The 27,502-nt window shown below is 48.5% G+C and overlaps 1 protein-coding gene across 1 annotated transcript; it reads left to right on the top strand.

The window, feature by feature from the left end:
- The first annotated feature begins 5,316 nt into the window (after positions 1-5,316).
- LOC144109861 (uncharacterized) lies at positions 5,317-27,002 on the top strand. The gene is made up of 4 exons (XM_077642634.1): positions 5,317-5,410; positions 22,201-22,398; positions 23,797-24,153; positions 26,971-27,002. Exons 1-4 carry the CDS (start codon positions 5,317-5,319, stop codon positions 27,000-27,002), a joined length of 681 nt encoding a protein of 226 aa, XP_077498760.1.
- The last annotated feature ends 500 nt before the right edge of the window (positions 27,003-27,502 follow it).

The following is a 27,502-nucleotide window of genomic DNA, read 5'->3' as shown; positions in this document are numbered from 1 at the left end:
AGATGAGAAATTGAGGGCCTCGCTACGGTATACAAGCAGAAGACGCCAACAGTAATTGAAGCCGGATAAAGCAAACAGGAATGTTTTTTTAAGGCATTCTTTATCGCCCTCCTTTTTCGACCGCTTTCTACATGGCACTTGCGATACGACAGAACGTTCCATGCCCGCTGCTGTTGTTTGGCGGGGCGAGGTGCCAGAGAACATTGTCAAGGTTGGGCTGCACGAAACACAAATGCACTTGAAAGAAAAGGTTGCACCGCTCGGTTGGTAGAGCACCGTACGTGACTCACCGGCGGCAGTGGTTTCTTTCCTCGTTACTTTTTGTGTTGACAATGTTCCATGGAATATTGATCACGTCAGGTATTTCCCACTTTGATCAACAGCACGATTATACAAGCGCTCTCCTAGTTTCACGACAATTGACTTCTGTCTCGTGTACAATGCGACCATGCGACTTCTGGAATTCAGCGCATACAGGCCGCAGACATCGGAGGCGTGACAGATGAACCGGGTGAACGAATTCGAAGTGATAGAGCGACTTCCGAGGAAAGAGGCAGCAAAGCAGATGGGCCAACGGTTGCGCGGGAGAGACATTCCTGCGAACGCAGACGTCCGCAAAAACAAAACAAGCTTTTCCCCCCTCAGCGGCTAACGAGAATTTTTAGAAGCGTACAAGTGCCGACCGCTCACGCTGTATTCGTGGGCGTGAAAAAGAAAGTGACACGACGACGCCATTTTCTACGGACGTCGTCGCTTTTCGGCTCCGCCGCGGGAAAACGCGTCTCCAGTCGGCGCGTGCGGCGGCGTACACGGCGGGGCACAGATTGAAACTGGGCGAAACAAACGAGGCTGTTCCGTTGCTCCGGCGCAGCCCAATCTGTCACGGCGCGAAAGAGAAGAGAAAAAGAAAGCGGCGGTGCCAAGAGCAACATGGAAGCGGCATCCCGAGCAATGTCTCCGCGGACGCAGACGACATCGCGCCGCGCAGGCGTTCGTTCCGCGTTGCGGGCGGAAAGGCGCGACGCTCCGGGGCCGGAAATAGGCCTAGCGGCCTCGCTGTCGTGGGTGGCTTGCGCTGACTAATTGGGTGCCTGTAACAGGCCGCTAATGAAGCGTCTCCCTCGCCGGGTGCCCTCCATCTTGTCAGCGTCGTCACGGAGCAATCCGTACTTTCGGGACGAAAGCGAAATGTGCGTTCAGGCTGTCTTCGTGTGGCGCGATTTGGGAGGGGCGGCCGGGTTGCCGCTCTCTGTCATCGGTGGCAAAAGAGGGAAGACCGCCGGTGCTCGGCCGTCGCAATATTTGTCCGGCGTCACCCGATGGCCGCCCTCCCGTGCGGCGAATGCGCTTCGCAACGGAGCCGCGCCAGCTGTTTAGACGATGGACGGCACTGTTTGCTCCCGGTGACAGCGCCGAGAGGGGGCCGCTGCTGTCGACGTGTGGTGCTCCGACCTCTGTTTCCGGCCTGGCTAGTAATTGGGGTCTCGAGGTGTGTGCCACGTGGTGGGAGAGCTGGAGTCGCAGGTTATTTGCGGCCCGTTAGGAATTGACCGTACAAGCGGACTAAAGCGTGCCGGGCGACGCTGTCATTTCAGCCGGCAGCGGGGCACTAAGTGGAACGGGCTGCGTCATCGACACAGATGGAGGCCGTGGTCCTTGATTGCGTGCATCTTTCTGCTGACGGCCGCCTATTTCGCGTTTAAACTGCCGTGCCTGCGTCATTGCCGAGTTGTCAGCCTGGTTCTGATTTGGTTTATCAAGCATGGGAAAGCTCCTGCTGTAGACTGCCCCTCTTGACGAATTGAGCAGTTGCTGGTTCTTTCTGCTGCCTGTGCGTTGAGAGCAATGAGAGGCGACATTGGATAACCGTAGTACACCCGGTTGACCTGTATGCCTTTCTGGTTCTGCCCCCATCTCATGCGCGGGCGTCACCGAGGATTGCCTAAAATACCAGAAGTTTTCATGCCACAGGGTTTGTTTGTTAGCGCAGACATGGGAGACTTCAGACGCTAAGCCTGTCTAAGGTAAGGAAAATAAATCCCTGTCCTCACCTTTCGTCTAAAGGGTGCCGTAAGGGCTCCAACGTTAGGCTGAGAAGCAAACCCTGTTCCTTGGTTATAGTTTGGCGAAGACGGTGCTTCGCATCGCGAACAGTCGCCTGTCACGCACCGCCCGCATTAGCCACGCTGTTATGTATGAAGTGGTCATTACAGAGATTACCAAGGGACAAAAGCCTGCGCCAATGCCCGGTTTCTGAGTGCTGTACCAACACGTTGGAGGCATTAGCGCACTTAAAGGGTTATAAGGATAACTAGAATTCGGCTTTTATCGATATGGTACTGCGTTCTAATCACAGAGACACCCCTGTCGCCGAAAACTGTGCTTTTATAATGGCGCCCGTAGCCGTATACGAGAACTAGCCGCGATCTATCAATGTGACAGATTTTGCGTAGTTGCATGTAGTCGGAATTGGAATAGGTTTGTGGTTTAAACACAATGAACGAGAATTGTAACGAAATCCGAAATGTATTATAATAAGAATTAGAATAGATTTGAGAGGGACAAAGGAACGCTATCGCGTTTCCTCCGCACCTATGAAACTGATCGCCCCTAATTTTTTTGCGCACAGCGTAAAGAGCGGGGCCAGTTGTCTGGAAGCCAAGTGTGCTGCAGCAAATTCGAACTTGTTTTTTCTCTGAGATATAAACTCCTCCCTCCTTCTGCCCACATCTCCTCAGAGAAAGTGGAGTATTTCTGCATAAGGAATAAAGATTCCTCCCTGCGAAGCGTCGCCGTGGCGCCGCCACACCCTCGCCCTGATTCCACGTGCGAAGTGCGCCTAACGCGCATGCCATAGAATTTTCTTTCTTCAGTTATGACCGTGCACATTACCGCGCTTGAGTTCGAACTGCACATGCGCATGCCGTGCTTAAAAACAAACAAAAAATTAAATCACGACAAAAGGCGACCAGCAACGGCCCACTTCGTGGTGGGATTCAACAAACGGTCCTCAGGTACGAGTGCTTTGTGACAGCGTGCGTATAAATTGCAGGTCGCAAAAGTCCCTATACGCTGCTCGCAAAACGACCGAGTGGCCCCGAATCTCGAGGCGCCGCACAAAATGGGAAGGAATTAGTGGGCTGAAATAACTGCGGTTGGCAACCCCGTTGATGGCACAGCAAACCAAGCATAGAAAGTACACCGCTAGATAGCCAGAGAAAAGCTAAACCAGCCCGAGTGAATTGTACAAATCTCGATCACCACGGGAGGGGCACAGTCGGCCTCGGGGAAAAACCCGGGTCGTGTGTCTCGGAAGCAGTGCCCGCGCTGTTGACCAAGCAACGACGGAAAACGGAAATAACATTTCATGTCCGCCCTCGGCACACTGTATTGCTCAGCGCCGTTGAGAAAAGGGAGAGGGAAAGACAACGATGAAAACGTAGACACGAGAGTACCACGGGGCCAGCTTTTATTTGTTCATGTTACATTCGTACGGTCGAAGGAGCACCCGGCCTCTGTGCGGATACGGGAGCGACCGAGCTGTAAGCCGCACCACAGATCACATGTAAAGAAAAGCAGCGGCTCGCTCTTCTCGAAAAATCGGATCCACCCTATCGTCGAACGTATTCCCGGTTATCCAGTTTGGCCACCCTTCCACTGCACCGGGCGCGGCACATCTTTTGGAGCGCAATTTTCGTCTGCCGCAGTCGCACTAATTCACCGAAACACCGCCCGCAATCAGGCGGGCAAACTTACGCCGAGTACCGTGCCTTCCCAGCTGATTCACTTTCTCAGAAGCGGACATGCTACCTGCCGGGCTCCCACTCCTCTTATTGCTCGCGAGCTAAGTCTCTTCGTTCAACCTGCTTCCTTCACCCACTCGAGTTGGCGCTGTGTGCTCGGCCTCCTTGAGTCGAAAAAGGCCAACTAAGAAGGCAATTCCCGTAGCCCGGTTTGAGAAGGTGCAGTCCCGATAGCGCCGGCAATTAATTCACTTTGATCACGGCGCAGGCCACCATGCATCTTTTCTTTCTTGCCATTCGCTTTTAAAGAATAGGAAGCTCTTTTTTTCCCCCTCTAACGCCACTACCCTCGGAGAACAACAGACATCATTCGAGAACTTTTTCTGTCGATTGTTTGTAATGTATCTGTGGAAAACGGCGGATTGCGTCGTGCACTTCCATATTCCTTAAGTTATTTAACATAGCACAATACTACTCTACCCTAGGCTCTGTGTAAGCGCGCGCGCTAATTTTCATTTTTCAGGTGTTGATACGGTTTATTAACGGCCTTGTGAGAGCCGAACAACACAAGAAAAAAAGAGCTCATTATTTAGTCATTGACAATGATATATTTGTTAAATGTGGGCTCAGCGTTTCTCGTTCCCTCCGTTCCTATAGTAATTTTGTTCTTTTTCATTAAAAAAAAGCCCTCTGGAGATCATCATCATCATCAGCCTGACTACACCCACTGTAGGGTAAATACATCTCCAGTGTCTCTCCAATTAATTCCGTCCTTGGCAGATCAGGCCACCCTATCCGCGCGATCTTCTTAATTCTCATCCGCCCACCTAACTCTCTGCCGCCCCCTGCTATGCTTGCCTTCTCTTGGAATCCACTCCGTTGCCCTCAAAGACCAGCGGTTATCTGGCCTTCGCATTACATGCACTGCCCAAGGCCATTTCTTCCTCTTTATTTCGACTAGGATGTCATTAGCCCGCGTTTGTTCTCTCACCCGCCATGCCCGGTTCCAGTCTCTTACGCTAAACCTATCATTTTTCTTTCCGTAGCTCGCCGCGTTGTCCTTAACTTGAGCTGAACACTTTTCGTTAGCCTCCACGTTTTCCCCATAGGTGAGCAGCGGTAAAATACATGCTTTCTTGAAACGCTGTTTATTTATTTGTTCACTTAGTTGCGCCTCGGATTGAAGAGTGTTTAGACGATAGCACAAGGAATGCATGGTCCGTCTTTGCGTAGTTTTTCTTGCCTTGTCGTCCTACAGCGCCCTTCGATTGAGCAGTGTGCGATTCAGTTTTTGTTTTTTTGAACAAAACCGCTTAATAGGACCATTCCATGATAAAGCGCGGCTTATATGGATGCCAGCTGGTCCCTTCCAGACGTGACCAATGCACTGAGAGCGGGTCGACTTCCTAGACTTCGCTGCACCCGCAGCTCAGGAGTGCGGCAGCCGTTGGCTGGCCCTGGCGAAAGAGCCAGTGCTGGACGTTGCCAGACAATATGTAATTGACTGGAGAGGTGCAGCGAATGACTCCGGAGGGACCGTGATATTGCGAAGAGAGCTTTGCCAAAAGCCCGGATGTCCTGGACGGCAGTTTTAGGACGTTCAGCTTCAGTCATCGACGTTTGCCTGCAGCCGGTGCGCAAGTCAAGCGAGCTTGGCAGGCAGTCCAGTGAGTCGTCAGTCTAAAGTGAAGGAGAGAGACATCCGTTGCTTTGTTCATCGGGCGGTTTTGTCCACAGATGTTGAAAACCCGTCTGTTTTCTTCCCCAAGGCAGTCGGACGCTCGTGGGCTGCGGGGAGAAAACACTACAGCTCGGAAGGTGCCGTGTTTGTCTCGCCTCGTTCTTTTTTCACTCCGTCTTTCGCGCTGTACAACTATGAAATCAAACCAAATCGCAAAATTTTTAAAACGAAAGCTTTATTGGCCTTGTCAAGTCAAGGTCATCGGCGCCGCAATTCGACCTTGAAGCGGAGGAGCGGTGGAGGTGCAGCAGCCACGTGGCATCTCACGTCACTCGCCACCGCCGTGTCAACCGCTGCGCCGGCCCCGCCTTGGCAGCTGTGGCCACGTGACCAGCCACGAGACTCGCCGTTTGCTGGAAAAGGGAGCCGGCGTCACTCTCGCGGTATTGCATTTGCAGTCCTCGCTATGGACGTAGCGAGTCGGCCGGAGCCGTCTACGTCGTCGGGACGATTTCGCCAAACCACGCTTAACTGAGATTCGTGCGTATAAGCACTTCTGGTTGAACTCTTCGGGTTTCAGGGGTTGGTCTGTGCGAAGCCCGGCCAAGTTAATCCGAGGAAGATCGGCAGCACCGTCAAGAACAGACAAGGGAAGCGCATGAGACGCGCTGCAGAAACCGATGAAGAACGCCCGCAGAGACCACCTCAATCGCGCTTCGAGTTGGAGGTGGCCTCCCCCTAGAGGAGGCAGTTACGAGCCTTTCCCTTTCTTAAAACCAGCGCAGAAGGTCTAGGCCGCTTTGTAATTGTGATCGAGTGTCGTGTGTTTCGGACAGATGGGTAATCGTGTACGTCCACGTATATCTTTCAGCGCGCTGTATCAGGCTCGCGGTGAGCGAGCCAATGTAGTAGCTTTTTGTGTGAGCACTTCTGTGTTCTTGGCTACAAGAAAGGTTGCTGCCCTGACGCTGAAACAGAGAAATAATTTGGGAGTTTATTCACTTTGCATGCTCGTGCCGGCGACAGGATTTTAACGCGACAGCATTAAAGGCCCTGTTGTCCGGAAGATCCGATGTCGGCGTTGTGAGAGAAACTTCACAGGTATGGCTCTGGCGAGTGGTCCCCAGAGAGCAACCTAGAAGGCAGGAGGGCCACCTAGGTCACGTGACCTTGCGGCGTCATCAAAGCCTGCCCACTGTGGTAGGTGGCAGTTAAATCAGTGATTGGTCACTCGGGAAGAGCAACCTGGGTAGCAAAAGGCCCACATGTGGGCACCTGCTATCGCAATGCAATGGCGCATCGCTTAACCGCTGCACCAGTGCGCTAGGAAGGAGGGGTACGACGATTACCAGGGATCCATGAATGTAATGTAGAGAATGATCTTGCCCTCTCTCGTCTTTCATTCACACAGCGCAAAGACGAACACGGACAAGAGGGGAGACACGACAAAGCACCGACTTGCTGAAGTCAGCGCTTTGTGGTGTCGCCCCTCTTGTCCGTGTTCGTCTTTCGCTGCAGTGTGTGAATTAAAGCATGAAATGCCAACTCGCCCAGGAAGTGATTTTAACCTGTCTCGCAGTGCCCTTAAGACGGAGCATATGTGTCTTAAGTTGTTTTGCATGGCAACATGATTTTCCCGAGTGGCAAGTGTCATGCATGCTTATTAGCATACATACATTAACATAACAACGGCATACTGCAGGACTGGTTGTTCGCGATAAGAAGAGCGATGTTTTCTCCGTGCTCGGTGCTGAAAATGAGCATTGCTTTTGCAGGAGGGAAATGGCGCCGTATCTGTCTCGCATCTCGGCGGACACCTGAACCGCGCCGCAAAGGAAGGGATAAAGGTGGGACTGAGAGAAGAAAGGAAAAAAGAGGTGCCGTACTGGAGGGCTCCGTAATTTTCACTGTGCATGGATGAGGAGAAATTACTAGCGTACGACTACAAGAAAATCAGCGTTAACTTCGCAAAGACACAGAAATGGAAGAAGAGACTCTGACACTACCAACTCGTTTTATTTCTCTGACACTTCGGTAAATATACAACAAGTATCCGCAAGTACGTTTTTGGCACTTGCTGTATATTGCCCCGTCTCTGTTTTTTCTTCATAGGTTATGTTTTTCCGCACAATTGTGGTTTGCGTCAAATTATTTGTCACCACAATTTTGGCAGCATTCACTCTTTCATAATTAAGTCATTGGATTGTAACAAATAAAATTCATATATTTGATGTCAGCGCAATACAAATAATAAGACTGCTTTTAGCACACCGCTACATCAACATTTAAATTTTAGCAGAGGAGTAGTTCAAGAACATTTCAATGATGTTATAATGTTAAATGCTTCAATTCTCAAAGATGTATCAAAGACAAAAACAACAAAATATCAACATAACATTAATGCGCGAAGTTTCAATGATCAACCCATTGCTAAAAATCTCAAGGCTGCACAACGTTTTCATAACGGCAATTAAAAAAAATTGAACATCATTTCTGGATATTGACCAACAATAATTCAATGAGTTTTCGAGAACATTTTTTGTGCGGCAAGTGGGAAGACAGGGACGTCAGCATGAAGGATATTCCAGTTCGGTTCCCTGCATTGAGGGAGGAGGATGAGGAAAATTTCGCGCCGGGAAGAAGCCGCAAAAAGTTCAGCTAGCCAGAACCGCCTACGGAAAATCTCCGCTAGCCAAGTAACAAAGGCAGCAATAGAAACCAGAAACGAGAGTAATTTTACCGCATTTAATTTTGTGATATGCATGAAGTGAAAAGTATTGTTTCTTCAGTTTTAGTTCCGTACAAAAAAAAAATGAATTGCAATAACCATATGCTAAGCGCCGAGTTTTAAACCTGCCGGAGCGGAGGAGGCCCAATTATCACCCTATCTTTGTTTTACTCGCACTCCCCCCCCCCCCCCCCCTCTCCTCCGGGCGTGCTCCTTGGCAAGAGGTATCTAATTATTTTACTCTCAAGATACAGAGTACATTATGACTAAAAACCGCAAGAGACGCAGGACAGAGGGAGAAGACAACACAGGGCGGTCCCTCTGTCCTGCGTCTGTTGCGCTTTTTACTCATAATGTCGCACCAACTGGCCTACAAATTAACCCTTTTATACAGAGTACATTACAGAGGGGCACGGCAATTCACAGCACTATAGAAAAAAAGGTAAGGGGGCAAAGTATGCTTATCCTTGAGGAAGCCCTGAACCAAGTGGTACAGTAGACGAATCAACGTCATTAATGCTGACAAATTCTACACGAGAAGAAGGAAATCCACGGATCCAGATAAGAACTGCAGGGTCGATGTTCAGCACACTTAGTTTCTGCAATAGCAGCGAGTTATTAACTTTATCGAATACTTTAGCAAAGTCAAGAAATATGCAGTCAGATGAAAAAGCAGAATCCAAATAGAAGTGCATGTCATAAATGAAGGAAACTAGTTGAATGTCAAAAAAGAAAAAAACTTTCCGAAGCCATGCTCTGTCTGAAAAAATTGTTATCCTCTAGATAATAAACAGGATCAGTAAATATATGGGCGATTATTTCGCATGCAATTGATCCCAAAAATATGGGGTCGATGGTGAGATGGATTCTGCTTTTCTCCGGCTTTATGCACTAGTATGACCACAGCAGTCTTCCAGTCTTCAGTTGTACACCATGACACGATTGTGAGAATAGGCATTTCATGATGATAGAATTATAGTCTTTAGCATTCAATATAAGTTTGCCATTTATACCATCAGTTCTGCTAGAAGACGTTAGTTTCAAACCGATAATCGGTATGATGTCTGGCAATCGGAACATTTCCACTGTGTCGCTTATTTACAGTGTTTGTGGCAATGTGGTTATAGTCATTAACGTACCTGGAATGATCGAATAAAAAGAAACTGTTTTTGTGGCAGTGAATCACGTGAACTTTGGTGGTGAACAACAAGTGACGAACGATGCATTGCCGCTGATATAAAGTGGCTGACGGGACGAGTTTGTTTATTTTACTTTTGCGGCCCGCTTTTTTTCGCTCCAGTGTACACCGCCGTTACTGTCGTGACAGGTGCGGCTGAAAACAGCGACTTCGCTCGCGGCGACTCCCCGTCGCCCGTGTGAATGTGTGAGACTGTAGCAGAAGATATGTTGCCCCCTCAGGGCCCCCCGCAGTCGGCGCCGATGACAACAGCCTTACAGCGCCACCCGTAAAAGGGACGCTTTGCGACATCCAGCGTACACACCTGCAAGTGCACTGTTGCTGCGTGCTGTGCGCAGCTGTGTGACGCAGGTTATGTCCCAGTATGATTTGGGTCTTCGTTTTAATGAAGCGGTGGCATCTGCGACGAATTTGGCAAATACTCGGGTCGATCTCCAGTGCCACCGTGTACCCACCAGTCTTTTATTGGGTATAGTTTCCACCGGCCTGGTGCTGCTGTTTTCTGCGGTGAATGCTTGGGAAATGGTCTCCGACAAAACCGTACCCCTTGTAACCATTAGCCCAGTGCCTCCAGAATGCGATGGGGATGCTCAGCACAAGGCCATCGCATACGGACAAGTTCAACGTAGGCGTCAAGAGGTGCGAGCAGCCAGTCGGTGGTGTAACCCAGCAGGAATATCTCCACCAAGTGATTCCCTCGAACGCCGTACGGATAATGCTCAAGTCCGCAGCATCTTGATGGCTACACTTCTTTTCGCTCGTGCATCTCTTTTGAGTACTTCGTATTTTCGGAAAGTTTCTGTAGGTTTCGTATTACATCTGTCATGAACAGCAATTTAACCATACTTGATTCTAACAGCAGTTTTGTTGGATCGAGGCTACAGGGACGCAAATTATGGCGCCGAGAAAACCAAATGAAGACGAAGGCAGACACAGGGCGGAAGCTGACCTCTGAACAGGCTTTCATTAGCCAAGGCGCGTGTTTATACTCATGTCCGACTATAAGCTGAAAAGAAACAGTAAGTAGTGTTTACTGCAACGGGAAATGAGCCAGACCACAAATACGCTCCAAAGAGGAATGCGAGCTCCTTGTTTTCTAGAACTTGGTTGATTTTTGATGGTTTACACACCAGGATTGAAAAAATCCAGCTGTGAGATCAGCTTTCTTTCTGACTTCATCTTCCTGTCTACCAAGCGGGCCACGCTCGCCTTGCTTCGCCAGTCTGGCCGCCTGCTCTGACTTCCTCCTCTACCACGTCCCCGATGCACGCGAAGGACACTTCGACCACGAGGCGAGAAATTTCCTTCCTCACGCGACGCCATCCACCACAACGTCTCCACTTAGCGCGTCATCTCTCCGCTCGTGGCGCGTAGGGTGCCGCGTAGTCTTCCCTCACGAAGCTTCCAAACGCCGTGTTAGGACTCTAACAGCCAATTGACTCGTCTAGGAGCGGAGGGCTGTGTGACCGGGACCTAATTTCAGCCAGCGGAGTGCCCGTGGTCCAGGCCGGGAGAGCAACAATGGGCAGGAGGCGGGGAGGTCTCCCCAGCCGTTAATCACGCAAGGCGATGCTTCTCCGAGCAACCAGTGCTTGGAGCTCGTTCCGCTCTCCCAAACTCATCTTTGTGGGTCAACACCCTCGTCGTGCTTCTTTTTTTTTTCCTGATCACTCCCCGGCTAGTCCTCGTTTCGCTTACAATGTGCGCAAGGAGAAAAATACACCTGTTTAGGATAAGCCCCTTAGCGATTTTCACTTATACAGGATCCTGCGCGAATTCCGGCCGTCGAGATTTCCGCAGCTGCGCACCTCATCACATGCGACCCGTCGGAGACCGTCGATGCTGTGTCCGCTGGCATCGGCATGTATTGTCGTCAACGCCTCCAGCCGCTGTCGTACAGATATCTGGAAATGGATCCAGAAATGGGTTGTAGCGCCGAAAAAGACAACACACAGCAAGTGAGACGAGACAGGCGCAACTATCAACTGTTCATTCACCGCAAATGCTATGGAATATAAGACGAAAATAAGGCCCCATCTGTCACCATTTATCAGAATGAAACTGCTTTTTTAGATACACGGTGGTCAGATGCCTGTGTGCCTCACCTATCTTTATCCACTTTTTTTGTAAAACCCTGGCGCGCATGTGTGGTTCTTGCTACCTATCTTGATTGTTGTCCTTGTATTCATTCCCATTGGCGGTGAGTAAACACTTGAAAGTTGCGCTTGTCTCGTCTCACTTGCTGTGTTGTCTTTCTCGGCGCTAAAACCCATTTCTGGAAACATGCACCAACTAGCCCATCACGTATTACTGAATCTGGAAATGGCATCGAGAATGTCGTTCCAGATATTTCATTCCGGGGCATCGCTGCAGAGCAGAGGTAATTTAGCCACTGTGGGCACTGTGTCAAACAAACACCAGTCTTTAAGTGATGACAGTACCAACTAGTAACCGACGCTACAGCCACATTTAGTCTTAACGAATGTATATATCCAGTATGTGCAGGATGCTTCGAAAATAAACGTATATATTCATTTTTCGTCTCGGTTATGTTTCCAGAGGAATGCAACGTATGGTTTCTTGTGACGGTGGTGGTGATAAACATTTAATCCAATAAAGGCCATTACGCCTCAGAACTGGGAGGGGCCAGCGCTACAACGGCCTTAATCGTTTGCTGCGCTCCATGAACCAGCTGTCTCTTGTCCTCCGGGCCTGAGTTGGAAAGGGCGGCCTTCCAACACAAAGCTGGGGGTTTGAAATTTTCGGGACTGCATGCAAGCTTTCGCAAGCCCATGTAGTGTGATACAGTGTTGGGTGTTCCCCGCCTACAGGGCCCGTGTTTTGGTACGATGGGGGGTGTTTGGGGTGTAAGTGGGTGTGGTGTGGTCTGTGTCTATCTCTAGTGGCCTAAGCTCACGGAATTTTGAATTTTTCCCCGCAAAAAGATATTGGGGCCTCAACTACGTTGATGCCGCAGAGAATTGGCACGACCTTATCCCCGCATTTCATTCCCCTGCAGCCCCTTTCACGGCCGGCTCCCATTTCGAGCAGCGTAATCTCATCTGCGCCCACCGCGCCAGCTGAGAGCCCTGACGGAGGGGACGGCTCCGGCCGCATCTGTCGCGCCGCCGCCCCCCGCCTGGAGACCGACCGGGCCGCCCGCCGTCATCCGCCGACCGTCGTGGATAATGATCGCGAGGCGTGCGCAGTCATGAGCGGCTAAAGAGGACCGCTGATTGCTGCCCTCGTCGTCCCGATACTTGCCGCCCTGGACGCGGAGCCGATTTCTCCCTGCCGCCCCGACCAGAAGCATCACAGGTCGTTGCACCACCAGCGACGCTGCAAGCCAAGCTGCGCCCCCACCCTGTCGTCATCTCGTCCCCCGCGCACTGCACTCGGGGTCGCAGTTGACTCCACTGAGCAGCGGAGGCCGAAAAATGCCGTTTCTTTTGCTACGACGGCGACGCAAGCCAATATTGCACGCTCGGCCTGCCGTCGGGGGGTGCTGTGAAGGCTGCGTGCGTAGGGTGGCGCTACAGCTCGGATCCCGAACCCCGGCGGAGCAGGAAGCGCCAACCGCAAATTGCGCGCGCTCTATTTGCCTCGCGGTGGGGAGACTCCCGCCGCTTGGGACGCGGGGAACACTAGCAGCAGAGGGAACGCTTCAGGCACGCCTCTCGCCTTGTGTCCTGTCCATCGACACGTAGACACTGCGGCTATATTGGGACGATTGTCTCGAAGCCACGGGACCGGCCGGTATACAGGGTGTTTCAGGTAACTTTAATCAGCAATTAGATAAAAGCGGCGCACCGGAGCTGAGTGAGCCCAACAACACATATTTTTTTGTTCGATCGTGCGGCGTGCTACAGAGTATATAGAGCTCTGCTAAATTAGGCAGTTAGCTAATATTCACTCTAGAGAATGTTTAATATTGCTTTCAGGGTCACATGCGTTTTGCTATGCTGTAGGGGGAAGTTAAGAAACAATCGACCGAGATATTTGTAGCAGCGGTTGCTTTAACAGAATTTAAAGAATGATCGCGAAGTATCCGCTGTTCTGCTTTCAAAAACTAAGGAAAAGAGGAATCGCTAGGGTGCTATTTTGTCAAGCAGGTTACGAAATAACTGACCGAGATATCTGTAGCAGCGAATCTGCTACATGGTTGTTTTTAACAGAATTTAAAGAAACCTCGTGAAATGTCGCTGTCCTACACTGAGAAACAAAGGAAAGGAGAAATCTATAGGGCCGGTCTAGACTGTGTTCGCACTTCTGTGATATCAACGCGACAAAGATACGTAGGCTCCAATGGGCTGCGTGTAATTTCACCTCGTCCATTGTCCGTGTTCAGAGGCTCACGGGGTTTAGCCTCCCAGAGCAAATGACGGACGCAGCGATGAAGGGCTGCGGGCAATTTTCACCAGTTGGGGTTGATTCAAGTGCGCTTACGTCGCACAGGACACGGACCACAAATATTTCGCCGCATTGAAGTGCGACCGCCAAGGCCAGGATCAAACGCGCGTCTTTCGTGTCAGCAGCGGAGCACCATAATTAGGGTTCTATGTTTTCGCTATGGAATCTTTTATCAAATTTGGGGGTTATTCATCAGTGCTTATTCTTTTCCCATCGATTCGCTGTTTTTCAGTGTTTTATTTCAATACTGGAGAGAAATCGGTGTTTATCGGGGCTTGTGTTTTAAAGCGACTATATGATTCATAATTATCAATCTCACAACGACCCCTACAGCATGGACACGCCAACGCTGTGCATGGTTTTCAGGGCAGCAGTATCCAAGCCCATACTGCACGTTCGGCGTTGGAAACTGTAGCAGATGCATGCCAAGAAATTCTAGACAAGGAGATTTTTTCAAAGGGCTGCTGTTTTGAACGCAGTTTTTCGCTTATCTAATGTTGTACCATATAGTACTTGCCGTTAAATACCTACGCGTGCGTACTTCAGGAGATTTAATCTAGTAAAATCATGCACTAAAAATTAGTTAATTCCTGAAAGAAACTCAGATTTTGGCGTCAAAGATTAAAACAGCTGGGCCTCTTAATCTGCCAAAGTAACCGCCTATTTACCTCTTGTGCGACCAATATTACAAGATGCCGGCGATATATCAGATGCTGTAGAAATTGAATTAATAAAAGAATTAACAACATGAAAATAAGAGCAGCTCGATTTATAATATCTATGTATAGGCTTAGTGACTCTGTAACAGAGATGCTGCGTCTACTTATTCTGTCACCTCTTGCCGAATGCCGCCGATTGGCCATTTTAAAATTTTTATTGAGCGATCCTAGGCAGACGCAGAATAAAGACAATCACGGTAAAACCGTTACCGAAAAACATGCACCCCGTACACAATAAAGGCAGACGCAAGGACAGAGCGCGAGCCCTAGCCAAGAAACTGGAGGGCCGACCGGACGTAGTCTATATATATATATATATATATATATATATATATATATATATATATATATATATATATATATATATATATATATATATATATATATATATATATATATATATATATATATATATATATATATATGTTACGAACGTAGGTTACAGTCCTGAAGAAGACCGCACCGCGGTCGAAACGTTGATAAATAAAAGTGTCTTTGTAGAAGTGCCCACTTCTCTTAAATCTCTCTCTCTCTCTCTCTCTCTCTCTCTCTATATATATATATATATATATATATACACGTAGACGCGGCCGCTTACTCAACACCCGATAAAGTGTTCGCGACAGCCGCAGTGACCGAGGACGCCTAACACGTAGCGAACGCGACTGTGCGCTCAAACTTTTCAGAAATAGCCGAAAAAGCGGCAATTGCCGTGGCGCTGACAAACCCGCGAGTGGAAGTGAATGTGAGCCGTTCAAAAGCAACCTTTAGAAATTTTCCCATCTCCTTGCTAATTATTAAGACTTACACGAAAGACTGGAAAGACGCGGAATTCGTATTGGTACCGGCTCACTCGGCAAAACCGGGGATCGAAGGAGACCACATAAATCTCGAGGATCGATCGGCAGAGCTGTGGATGTTGACTCGGACGTCGGAATGACAAAGGACGACCTTAATACCTATTTTCGAGATCACTCAGCATTACAGGCAAGGAAGCTAATCTTCCAACGTCCACATAACAGCTTAACTGATGAACAGGAGGTGCTGTGGCGACAACTCCGAAGTAAAGCTCTCCTTAACACCAGCGTTCTAAGCCATGCGTACCCGGATAGATTTAAACCGGAGTGCAGCAAATGCGTCGGCAAAGCCACCGTAGACCACACCTTATGGGACTGTCCGACAGATCGCCCACCAATATCGCTTTAGAGACTCGCGCAGATGGGCCTGTGGGAGACCCTGCTGCTCAGTTCCAACCTGGAAACACAAGCACAGGTCCTGACTAGAGCCCAAGAGGTCACCACCTGTCTTCACTGACGGCCATCTACCAAGACCAACTAATACACTTGTTATTCAGGCCGATAATACGAGTTTTCCAGTCCAATTTCACCTTTCAAGAAACTCTCTCTGTATCAGTAGTTCACGTTACTTCGCCGCCAAACAAGCGCCTGAGAGGAAGCAATGAATACTGCTACGAAACGCGGAATGCACGCGTTATTGTGCACATTAATTCTTACTTTTCGAAGACGAAAGTAAAACGAAATGATTTACCACCATCTCTCTTGCAGTTCAGTACGTTTACAACATTTGAAAATGCTGGCTACTACACTTCACACAGAAGTGTTTTGTCACTGCAATACCTACGCCTTTCACCTCGGTGATTGTATCCCGCTCAAGGTGAACACCGGGACTGTACCCATGTTTTCCTTTTTCATTCTTTGTGTGATTTAACTGATATCAAAGTAAGTATTCATCAACACTGCCTCTCTAAAATAAAATATGGCGTTGCAAGAAATAATACTGTCTAGATGAAGGTGCCCTTGTGGCCTTTGTATAATTGCAAGTGACCGTATTACTGCTCACATGTCACGTCCTAACACTGTAACCCTACGGCCAACAGTAGTTGCAAATAAATAAACTAAAATAAATTATATTTGCTGATCCTCCTTCACGACGCTTGTAGTCTTCTGCTATTTATTGTCAAAAACAAACCGCATTAGTTTCCCATTGTCGTCTTTAAAGCAAAGATTTTGCTACGCATCGCAAGATCATACCACTCTCCTAAATAGGTTCATTACAGTACCTTACAACATTTCAAAGTATTTGTAAATACGTAAACTGAAATAAATCATATTTGCATGTCCTCCTTCACGACACATGTAGTTTTTTGCTATTTATTGTCAAATGATGAACCGCATTAGTTTACTATGGTCACCATTCAAGAAAAGATTTTGCTACGCATTGGAATATCTGGCCACTCTCGTAAATATGTTCATTACAGTATCTTACATTTCACACTTACCACCAAATTAAAAGTGATCTCTAAGAAAGTTCGACTTGAGATTGGCTCAGCAGCTTTTACCCCGATTGACCTTGCAAAGCCTTTTGATAAATGTCTTCATCATTTCTTGTTTCCACTTTTGCAGCATGCAAACATTGGCGGCGTTTTGCTCAGGTGCGCAAGTCTGCGCTAGAAGGACTTCTATAAAAATGTGACCTTTAGCAAAGAAATTATCAGTCCTTATCAAATGAAATCCTTTGACCGCCAAACTTGTCCACACACACACACACACACACACACACACACACACACACACACACACACACACACACACACACACACACACACACACACACACACACACACACACACACACACACACACACACACACACACACACACACACACACACACACACACACACACACACACACACACACACACACACACACACACACACACACACACACGCGCAAGCACACGCACACACACACACACACACACACACACACACACACACACACACACACACACACACACACACACACACACACACACACACACACACACACACACACACACACACACACACACACACACACACACACACACACACACACACACACACACACTGTTGCAAATGGGTTGCAAGCCCCAAGGGTAGCGTTGGCCTGGCGGCCTGGGGCACAGCTGGAAACATCCGAAGGTCCCGGCAAAGGATGAATCGACTGCCAACAGAACAACTTGTTTATTCTGGAATCGCAAAAGAGCAGCCGGTCAGGGCGACCACGTTAAGCCCAAGATACATGCGACGTTTTTTCCGACGATGTTCGTGCGGCAGAAAACGTCGTGGCGGCGCGACGCCCGGCCGGAGATACATGGAGCGAAAAAGCGGCAGCCCGCCGCCGCGTATCTCTCAGCGCGAAAGCAATATGATCAACAAGTGGCAAATACCATTGAGCGAGGACCTTTTTGAGAGCAGCGACGCTGACTTCTTATTCAGAATAACGAAATTGTTCATTTAGACACCAGTGTACTGATTGCAGCACGCGTGCATAGATGTCTACAAGGTTTTTCGTGCTCGAATGCACGCGGTCGCGCACCTTTCGATGCCCGCTCAGCCGTGGCTACCATCGGCTGCGGTTTTCTTCGGCACCTTCGCTTCAGGGAGGAAAAGCGGGCATTTCGATCCAAGATTCGGTCCTGTTCTCCAAAAAAAAGTGACATTTCATGTCTCGTGAAGCGTTTTTCACGATAACAACATTTTCGTGCAATAAACACAGCAGAGCTCGTCGGCCATGGCGGCCATGTTGGCGGCGGCGGCGGCGGAGGCGGCCAAACCGGAACAGCGGGCTTTCTGCGCTGCTATTGGCTTGCTCCGGCTGCCGCTTCCGGTCTCGCCGGACGCCGCGCGTCAATATCTGGCGGGGCCAGATCGGCGGCGATGGGCGTTTTTTTCGAGACCGGGCGTCAAATGCGCGCCGTCGGGCGAAAATCGCCCAAAAAACGCTCCATGTATCCCGGGCCTTACTCGACGGAAGAAATCGAAGTCTCTCTTTGGCGTCCGGGGCAGCTGCTTTTATACCCTCGGAGTCGAGGGCAAGAAGGAACGGCTCGGGATGAGTCGCACGAGACGGCGACGCACGGACATGTTGAGACGTGAAGTGACGCGTCCGCCGGGCCGGCGCCGGTCAGACCTCCTCGCCTCCCAGTTGGAGAGCTCCTCTCCCCGGCTGCCGCGCTTTGACAAGCGTGGGCACCAACATGCACACACACACACGCACACACGACGACACGTGGCATTGAAACCTGCCTGGACGCGCTTGGCGGGAGGCGTTGCGGCAGCGATGAACGGGTCAAAATGACCGCCACTTTGAACGAAGCCCCGGCGTCCGTTGCATCCGCGCCGGCTATACCGCGCGTCGTAGGCGAAACGTAACACACACACACACACACACACACACACACACACACACACACACACACACACACACACACACACACACACACACACACACACACACACACACACACACACACACACACACACACACACACACACACACACACACACACACTATATATATATATATATATATACATAATATAAAATCACCAAAAATTGAAGAAACATAACAGGATTTAATTCACGACGTTTCGGCTGGAGGACCAGCCTTTTTCGAGTGTAGTACAGTGTTTGAAACACGCAGTTTTTATAGAGAATGCGCGAGGTACAAAGTTTACAAGTTTACAGCAAAGCACGGGTTCAGAACACTAGGAGGGGGAGGGAAGAAACCAGGAAGAACATTTTTTTTTAGCAAAGGAAGAGAGAGATTCGGTGCAGGTGTTCCGGAGAGGCCATTTTTTTTAAATAACAAAAGAACAATAAGATTAACCCCCGAATGCAGAAATGTAACTTGGCTCGCGCTTCGACTCAACTTCGGCAAGTCGAGTCGAAGTACCAAGGCGGCTTCAGAACGGCCAAGTTGGGTTTCGTGTTTCATAGATGGTCAACCTGACTTGCTTCGTCAAGTTAAGCGCGTGCTTGAAAGCGAGGGCGCATTGCTCGTCTGGGGATGAGAGTATTGAACAATCTATTATAATAATGCCCATTTTGCTCCTATAAAACAACGCATCTCGTTCAGCAGTCATAAACAGGCACTAGGTGTGAGTGACCTGCATAAAATTGCTAACAATAAAAACTACATTTCAGTGCTACCCGCTGCTTCCACTTGATTGACGTTTTTGGCTGGCAACGTGCTCCACATTGAGCCAATCCTAGTTGAGCCATAGCCAGTTTTTCCCATGCTTTTCCTGCTCCTAGCGGAGACCAGCGCCTCAGTTCACGTTCGAGGAAAAGGAATTGTTATTGTGTTTTGTTAACGCACGTCGGCATATATTAGAGTGCAAAAAAACCGATGTGTCGTCGCTGGCAAAAAACAACGCCGCTTGGAAGGAAATTGCCGGGCTGTTTAACAGCAATCACGGGGTGACCCGACGTGACCCCAATCAGCTCAAGAAATGCTGGGCCAACCTAAACAAAAGTCGAAGGAAGAGGACGCGAGGAAAAAGAGAGATCGCCACAAGACAGGTGAGCGCGTCTTGCAGGTCGTTTACAAATGTTTGTTCCTGCATGCTTTGTATGCCATGGATAAGGGCATGATTATTCTACTTCGGTCGGCGTAAGCAACGTGTACTGGAATGCATAGTTTTTTTTAGGAACAATGTGATAACACGTAAATGGGCAAGTAATAACGTTTCGGTGCAGTGTACTCTGCTTTATTTACAAACGCAGATGAATGCAGCCTGCGTTAATCGTGTAAATAATGCCCAAGCAGTATCCTGTACAGCCTCTGTAATTTTTAAAAACTACAGAGAATGTTTGCTACATTCAAGTCAGCACGAAGGCATGCGATTTCTGCTGCATAGAAGACTATGATGAGCGGGCAGTGCACTGGGACGGAGGGCTCGCGCCTGGCCAGCAGCGAACTGACAACGGACGATTTTGCTCGGAGTTGGTACCATTCGCATACTATCGCGCCGCGAAGCCAAATTGGGTGCACCGTAGACCAGACGGTGTCTACACTGGCGACCTTCATGTTCATGAGGAAACTTGCCGCGCTATACATGGTTTGCATGTGACGTCACGTCCGGCGGCGCGCGCTGCGGCGGACATGTTGGTGCAGTCTGTGCGGAGTCGGAGGTGTGCAGGTCGCACGCGTTTCCTCGCTAGTGGTAACGCGTGCAATTTTGTTGCCTTTTGTGTGGCATGCCTCCGCTTCTCAATAAGCAGCCTTTAGACGCTACCTACCGCTTAGATCTTACGGGGTCGGAGCGGGTTCGGTATGCGGAAAAAGTGCGTCTCTGCGATAATATCGACCCGTTCATGCTGCGGCCGGGAACGGACACAAGCGATGTCGACGTATTTCCACAGATTTGTTACGGTTACATCGTCAATTACCTTGTTTTTTCTGCAAGCTTTCTGACCCTTGAAGAAATGAAGGCGTTTAGGTCCACCGAGGCGCATAATTATTTCACTAGCGGCTGGGTGAAGGGACTGTCGGCAAAACAGCTGCAAGGGGACAAGGTGCTTCTACTTGGAGAGGTAAGCCGCAGGGCATTGATCTTTGTAAGGATTAGAGTAAAGAAATAACGGTTATTAAATCCACAAGTGACTGAGTGTAAGCAATCACTCAGTAAAGTTTTAAAAAGAACTGTTTACAAACTGTCAGGCTAGTGATTCATTTCTTCATATGTACTGAGCCTGGACGACTTCAGATTAAATCACGAGTTATTCTATTTTTATGGGCATATGAAAGGAACCGTTGCTGGTTTATCTTAGTTTGGAAACCCAACAAGTTATTGCGCAAAAAAGAAACGGTCATGCGTGGAGAGATTGTTATCGCTCGCTACAGATTTGTCGACCAACAATTTAGGTCTCGCCTGTCGCGTCGCGCACTATGGCCCGCATTAAGTGATCAAGCTCATCGCTGTTGCCGTTTTCGACGGTCCGGCAGCGCGACAAGATCGACAGTGACGTGTGCCTTCGCAGAGATGTGCCCAATGTTAATTTGGATTCGTAGCCTCCATTGTTCCCGACTCCTCAGCCTGACGCTCCGCTTGAGCCGCGCCTTTCTGGGTCCGTCGTCTTGCCGCGCGAGCGTGGCGACCGGGATCACCATTGTTTTGCGCTGTAGCCGAGCAAAAGCGTATGGGCCCAGTCCGGGTCCGTCTCCTCCCACAGTTTTGATGGTCTGCCTACAAAGTGCAAGAAAAATTTGTTTAAAATGAGATTTTCCGCTATGCTTGTAAGTCATGCACCTAAATAAACACTGTGCATATGCAACAGACTTACCTTTTACGAAGTGGGCGCCGCAAACACGTATGCCCGTCCTTTCGGTGTTGAGATCAGCACGTTTTATACGAGCCAGCCACCCCTCCCGTCGCTTCGCGCATAAAGCTTTCGTACGGTCACCTTGATGCTCGATGACCTTTGGAAGACGAAAAAGGTTTGTGTTTGTTGATTTCGCCCAACAAGTGCGGTTGGAGCATCCAACAACAGCGTAGATAACCATCGCAACGCCGTCGAAGTACACCGTACGCGCGAATTGCATCAAGTGCACCACGGCCGCTGCGACTGCACCAACATGGCGGAACAGTATCCCAGGGTTCCCAGCTACGACGTCAGTGCAAGCCATGTATTGACAGTTGCTTGGTACTATTGAATATCCGGAAGGCTGTACATACAGCTACCTACCTTTACTCATTCCTGGCACTGCTGGGACGGGTGGCAGAAAAACGTAGCGAAAACAACACACAGTTGCATGCATTTGTGTGCCTTTGGTTGCTTTTGTGTGGCACTTCATGAACAAAATATTTTAATGGCGCATTGTCTATAAATTAAGAGTAGCTTCACTGTGTGCGGTGTCTTTTTACTTTTCAGGAGGAGGGTCAGCTCAATGCACTGTGAGCGCTCAAAGTGAGCAAGTCATTGCTGTTGCCAGCCACATAATGACCAGGGTAGGCAACCAGACTGACTCTGATGGAGGCATCGACCTGCCACCAGTGGCAAGTTTGCCTGTTATAAGATTGTTGCAGCCAATGGTGGATGGAGCAGGCAATGAAGAATTCCATTATGCAGGTAAAGAAAGCACTTTGCATGTTGTAGAAAAACAGCACTCCTCTCTTTATATTCCTTTGATGACAACGGCAGCGTGTACTGTCAATTGACGCTGTTTCAATGTTTTTTATTGCCTTGAACCTGCTATGAGGACTGTGCAGTTCATCTACAACAAATTATAAAAATCTCATTTAATAGAACACTGTGGAAAGCTGCTCTACATGTGGTTGGCTGAATGTTTGTGCAGATAAAGGCTGCATTGGTTGACAGTGCGAAAGGATGACCTGCTCCAAGCTGCGTGTTGTTGGACAGCACTCTGAAGGCATTTTGACTTGACGGCTTATATTCATGTGAGTGGTATGCTGTGTTCCTGTAGCGGAAGGCGAGGAGTTGGTTAACCGTCGGACACCGAGGGAGCAAGCATTCAGTGCTGCAACCTGAACTGCATTCATTATGACATTCTCTCCTGATGATGTTTTTGTGTCTTGTTTGCCATTCCTGCCTCACTTTAAACGAATGCCAACTTTAATGCAGTTTCATTATGCATGCACTCCTTCACATAAATTTTCATATTTCTGTGTACTTGTACATGATGGTGCTCCAGGGATAAGGTAACAACATTCTTGTTGTGAATAATGGTGCAGCTTGCCTATGTGTAATGCTCAAAGCCTTTTCGAATTTGGCTGCTAGTTTCAAGGAAATTGTTAGTTTTGCAGTGCAGAGGTTTCACTCGAAGCGCATGTTTTCTGTAGCCCTCAGGCTCAGGCTGCAGTATTTGTCACCTTTCTTGTATGCCTCACCTTGGCATTTGTGTCGCATATATGCGGCGAAGCAAGCAGGCAGGCATTACAAGGAAACCTTTGCAAAAAAAATGAAAGTGGATTAGCTCAGCTACTCCAGGATATACAAAGTGAAAGCTGTCGGCGTTCATTGGCATTGACAAAGTTCTAGACGCTGATGATTTTGAAGAAAGGAAGGGCGTATAACTGGCTCCCTGGGCCAGAGGACACGCATGAGTACAAACTAGCAAATATACTAAAATTGAAAAGAAACCCATTGAATGAGCAAAAAAGCTGCAGGTGCAGAGTTAGAGGATAATAACATGTGTAAAACTCGGGGCCTGCGTGACTATCACTACTGTATTAGCAGAAAAAAATAAAGTGAGGTCATCAGGCATAATTCAGAGTAAAAGGTGAGGAATATGGGAGAACAAAACAGAATGACTAAACTGGGGCCCCCAGAAACGGCAGCTATTTGGCGCCGAGAAGGGCAAGTGGTGCCTTATATAAGAACATTATAAAGCTTTCGTTATAACGTCTCTTCACCAATTGACCCAACAATCTGTGCTGTTGAGGCAGACAGCTAATGTGTTGTAAGCTTAGATTTGTCCAACTAATTTTTACCTTTTCTTTATTATAGAAGACGACTGGGAACCTCCGCTCGTGGATGAGCCGCAGTCACCAGCGGCTGCTGTTGGTAAGAGTGGGGCAACTCCAGAAGCAATTGAGCAGGAGAGCAATCTCTTTTTTCCTGCTGTGCAACCTGCTGATGCTTCCAGCACAGCTGCAGCAGGCTGCAGCAGTGCTACAGTTGCTTCTGGAGCTGCCGCTGGTCCCACTACTGCTGAAGCAGTGGCCACCGGTGACGCTGGCAGGGCTCCAAGAGGGCGGATGGCCCTTTTAGAAAGGTCTCTGGCAGATGAGAACGACTATAGAGCGGCCTTACTGCGCGAAGAGCATGGACTGCGTCTGCAGCTGATGCGAGAGGACCACAACAGTATTCTTCAAGAGCGGCATAAGAAAAAACTCCTTGATATCCAGAAAAAAAAATTGGAATTGGAAATCTTAGAAATTGAAAAACAAATCAAACTTGAACAGCTTCGTAGGCTGCGAGAGGCACCAGAATAAACGGTGCCTATGACTGAATGAAACTGGAATGCTGTGTGAATGCTTGCACAAATATTATGTGGCAAATCCACATAACTACACTTCATTTGCACATGTACCGTTTTAAGCACATGACTCGGTGGGAACAGACATACAGCCCCGTCACCACCTTGCATGCAAGTCTGACAAGCTATCGCATAGCAGGAGGCAGGTAGGATGGTTGCGTGGTACTTATGCTGCTATGGCTATATGGATCTTTGGATGCAAAACAGCAATTTATTCATAGAAATACGCATTGCTGTATGCTACAAATATGGCTGCTCTAGGAAGGAAAAACCTCCCCTGGCATTGCTTGCAAAACCAACCAGTAGAGAAAATTGCAGGCCACATTGTTAAAGTTTCCATGTATAAAAAGTCAACAATATTGGCTCACGCAAGTCAACACCACATAAATGCTCAAAGGCCAACACCGCTCTCTACTCCTTCCATTATCTTTGCTGTCTCATCTAACCTAAACCCTCGCAGCTAGTGCCTCCTACTCAAGAACCGAAACCCTTAAAGAATGCGATTCCTCCTATGCTGTCTACAAGGTGGGCCCATAGCTTGAGTCAATACAATGCCACAGCCTCCCGCTTTGCTGAAGTAATCTATTGCTTCAAAAATATGGCCACCACATTCCTGTGACAAGCCGCACTAGGCATGACAAAAAAAGACTATAAAGAAGCATGCATCAAAAAAACACTTGCTGATGGCACCCACGTTCTGCTATTTCGAACCCCGCCAAACCATGTAACAATTTCAAAACATGCCAGTTCTCGATGAGTGGAATCAGCACAGTTCCAAGAAGGCCGGCTCAAATGCAAAGCCAGATTTAAGCTGTGACAGCCAACCAGTAACTGCATGTACAAATCAAAAGAACCGCTAGTCCAAGTGTTTGCATGTAAAAGATTTCACTACAACACTTGCGAGCTAGAAGTAGCTACCTAGTCATATCACAAACCATTCATTGAACCCACAAAACAAAAAGTTGCAAACACTACTGGGGTCATAAATTATCTTTCAGTGGTCCACCATGACTGCGGCAGCAAGGCGTTCCCAAACATCAGTAGTGCCCGCACACAATGATCTCGACTAACTGTTGGTGTTGGCTCATGACGACTCACTTTATGATCTAGTGTTTGTATTCAGCCATGCAAAGCAAGGCACCTAACAAACACCAGGTGCATTTGGCTCGAGGACAATGAATATTGAGTGCAACTGCTCGCAGACAGATTGTGTAGCCTTAGCAACAGTTACAGGAGTTCTATGTACGACCATGACCTTTACACTTGTAAATTAAAAATGCTCACAGGTCACACACTGTAGGTTGGTATGTTTCACCATGACACAACAATGCCTGGAATCCTCTCCGCACATATGCTGCTTCTTTCGCTTCTTTCTCTGTGCCAGTTACTGCCCGTTATGCAACTTTGTTGCAAGAGATTAAGCTGGACCAGGCATGTGGATCATGTCAGGAAGCCCATTTCAGACCTAAAGAATCGACCTTTTGCACCATACTATGACAACAACCAACTCCCACTTTGAACAGAGACGAGAGAGAGCGACAATGCACCACAAACCGCTCGAGCATCGTTCCTTGAAAAGAAGGCTCCAGTGTGACAGCTGAAGGTTCGACCGTTCTACACCATCTTGAAAGCAAACCAAATGAAAAGAATACACTCATGTTTTTTTTTACCTCAATACAGCCAAAAAAAAGTGAGAAATTTAATAACTGATTCATAACACACCTCTGTTGGCAAGCCAGAAAACAAAACTTCGCAGTGATCTGGAATTTCATCATTGTAGGCAATTGGGAACATCTCGTTTTGTTGTAAAAGGGATATTTGAAATTAATGATTGTGCAATGGGTTTTCCGGGCAGAAAGTACAAAGCGCAGAACAGCGTTCACAGACAGTCAACGGTTCCAGCAGCACAAACCCGAAGCACGCGATTGCCGAGAGCAGTCCCGCTGCCACATGGGCACTTCTTTGTCATTACAATTGTGACATAAAAACAAATTTATACTCAACACATGGAAGACATGCAAGAGCCCAAGCTTGAAGTGCAAGCCGGGTGAAAGTAGGAAAGACGAAGTAGCAGAACTACTTGCTGTGAGGAACCTGAATTCCATGCCGCTACCAAAACAGCCACACAAATGTTTGCTCTGTGGAAAGGTGCACAAGCCCTGCGACTGCTACACCTAAGGCCCAACTGTTGTACTTTACCAAATCTGGTAATTTTTCACATGCGTGTAAGCAAAGCCGCCAAGGCAGCAGCTCTTAAACAAATGAACTGAGCGCCATTAAGACCCTCAGCAGCAGGGTCAACAAGAGCTTTTCTGGTATTCGCCTCCTGCAAGATCAATACAGCGTTCTTGAAAAATAGCATTTGAAATAGAACACTATATCAAGAAAAGCAGAACCTAGAAGTGGAAGAGTCGCAGTTTGTTAATGCAACAAGCTCGCAACTTAAAAGCTTCCGAAGCTGAGAAAAAATTCTTGTGTAAAGGGGTGTATTCGCAGTGAAGGTCTGCGGTCGTAGATCAGAGAGCGTCATGATGAGCACACTCTCAGGAGTCACTCAGGATCCCCAGCTGCACTTCGTCGACCTCTTCGTCCCGCCGCTTGAACTGCTGCTAGTCGTTCCCATTGCTCTAACATTTCTTTAGTTCCTGCACAAAGGTTGGGGGGATACGGGTAGCATGAGCAAGTGCGCATTATAAACATGCTTTATTCAAAATGCATGGGACAGTGTTGAGGACTGTGCATTTCTTACCTATGTGAAGCTCTTCTGCATGGGCACCCGTCGTGCCTGCATTCCCGACAAGCTGTCGCTGACAGCATCAACAGGTGGCAGGTGCTCTGGCCGCCTCGCTGCTGTCGTGCTGGTGCGAGCCGGTGGAGCGTCCTGGATGGGAGCGCTTTCAATAGGAGGCTGTGGCTCCTTCATCAAACATGCAAAGTTCTGCAGGGCTGCACACGCTGTGATGATCACTGGAGCTTGTTTCGGCTTGTGCTGGAGCCCCATATCCAGACAAGGGAAGAGGCGCTTCCAGACACCGAATGTCCTTTCGACCACATTCCGTGTCTTTATGTGGGCTTTTTGGTACCTGCACGTATAAAGGAATACTGCGTTGATTTATTGCCACAGCTCGAAAGTGTGGTCAAGCTTTGTCAACTTTGTCATGCACTGTCATTGGA

Source organism: Amblyomma americanum, chromosome 11, assembly GCF_052857255.1.
Source record: "Amblyomma americanum isolate KBUSLIRL-KWMA chromosome 11, ASM5285725v1, whole genome shotgun sequence".
Classification (NCBI taxonomy): domain Eukaryota; kingdom Metazoa; phylum Arthropoda; class Arachnida; order Ixodida; family Ixodidae; genus Amblyomma; species Amblyomma americanum.
The sequence above is the reverse complement of the archived record's forward strand: the minus strand, read 5'-3'. Positions and strand labels throughout refer to the sequence as shown.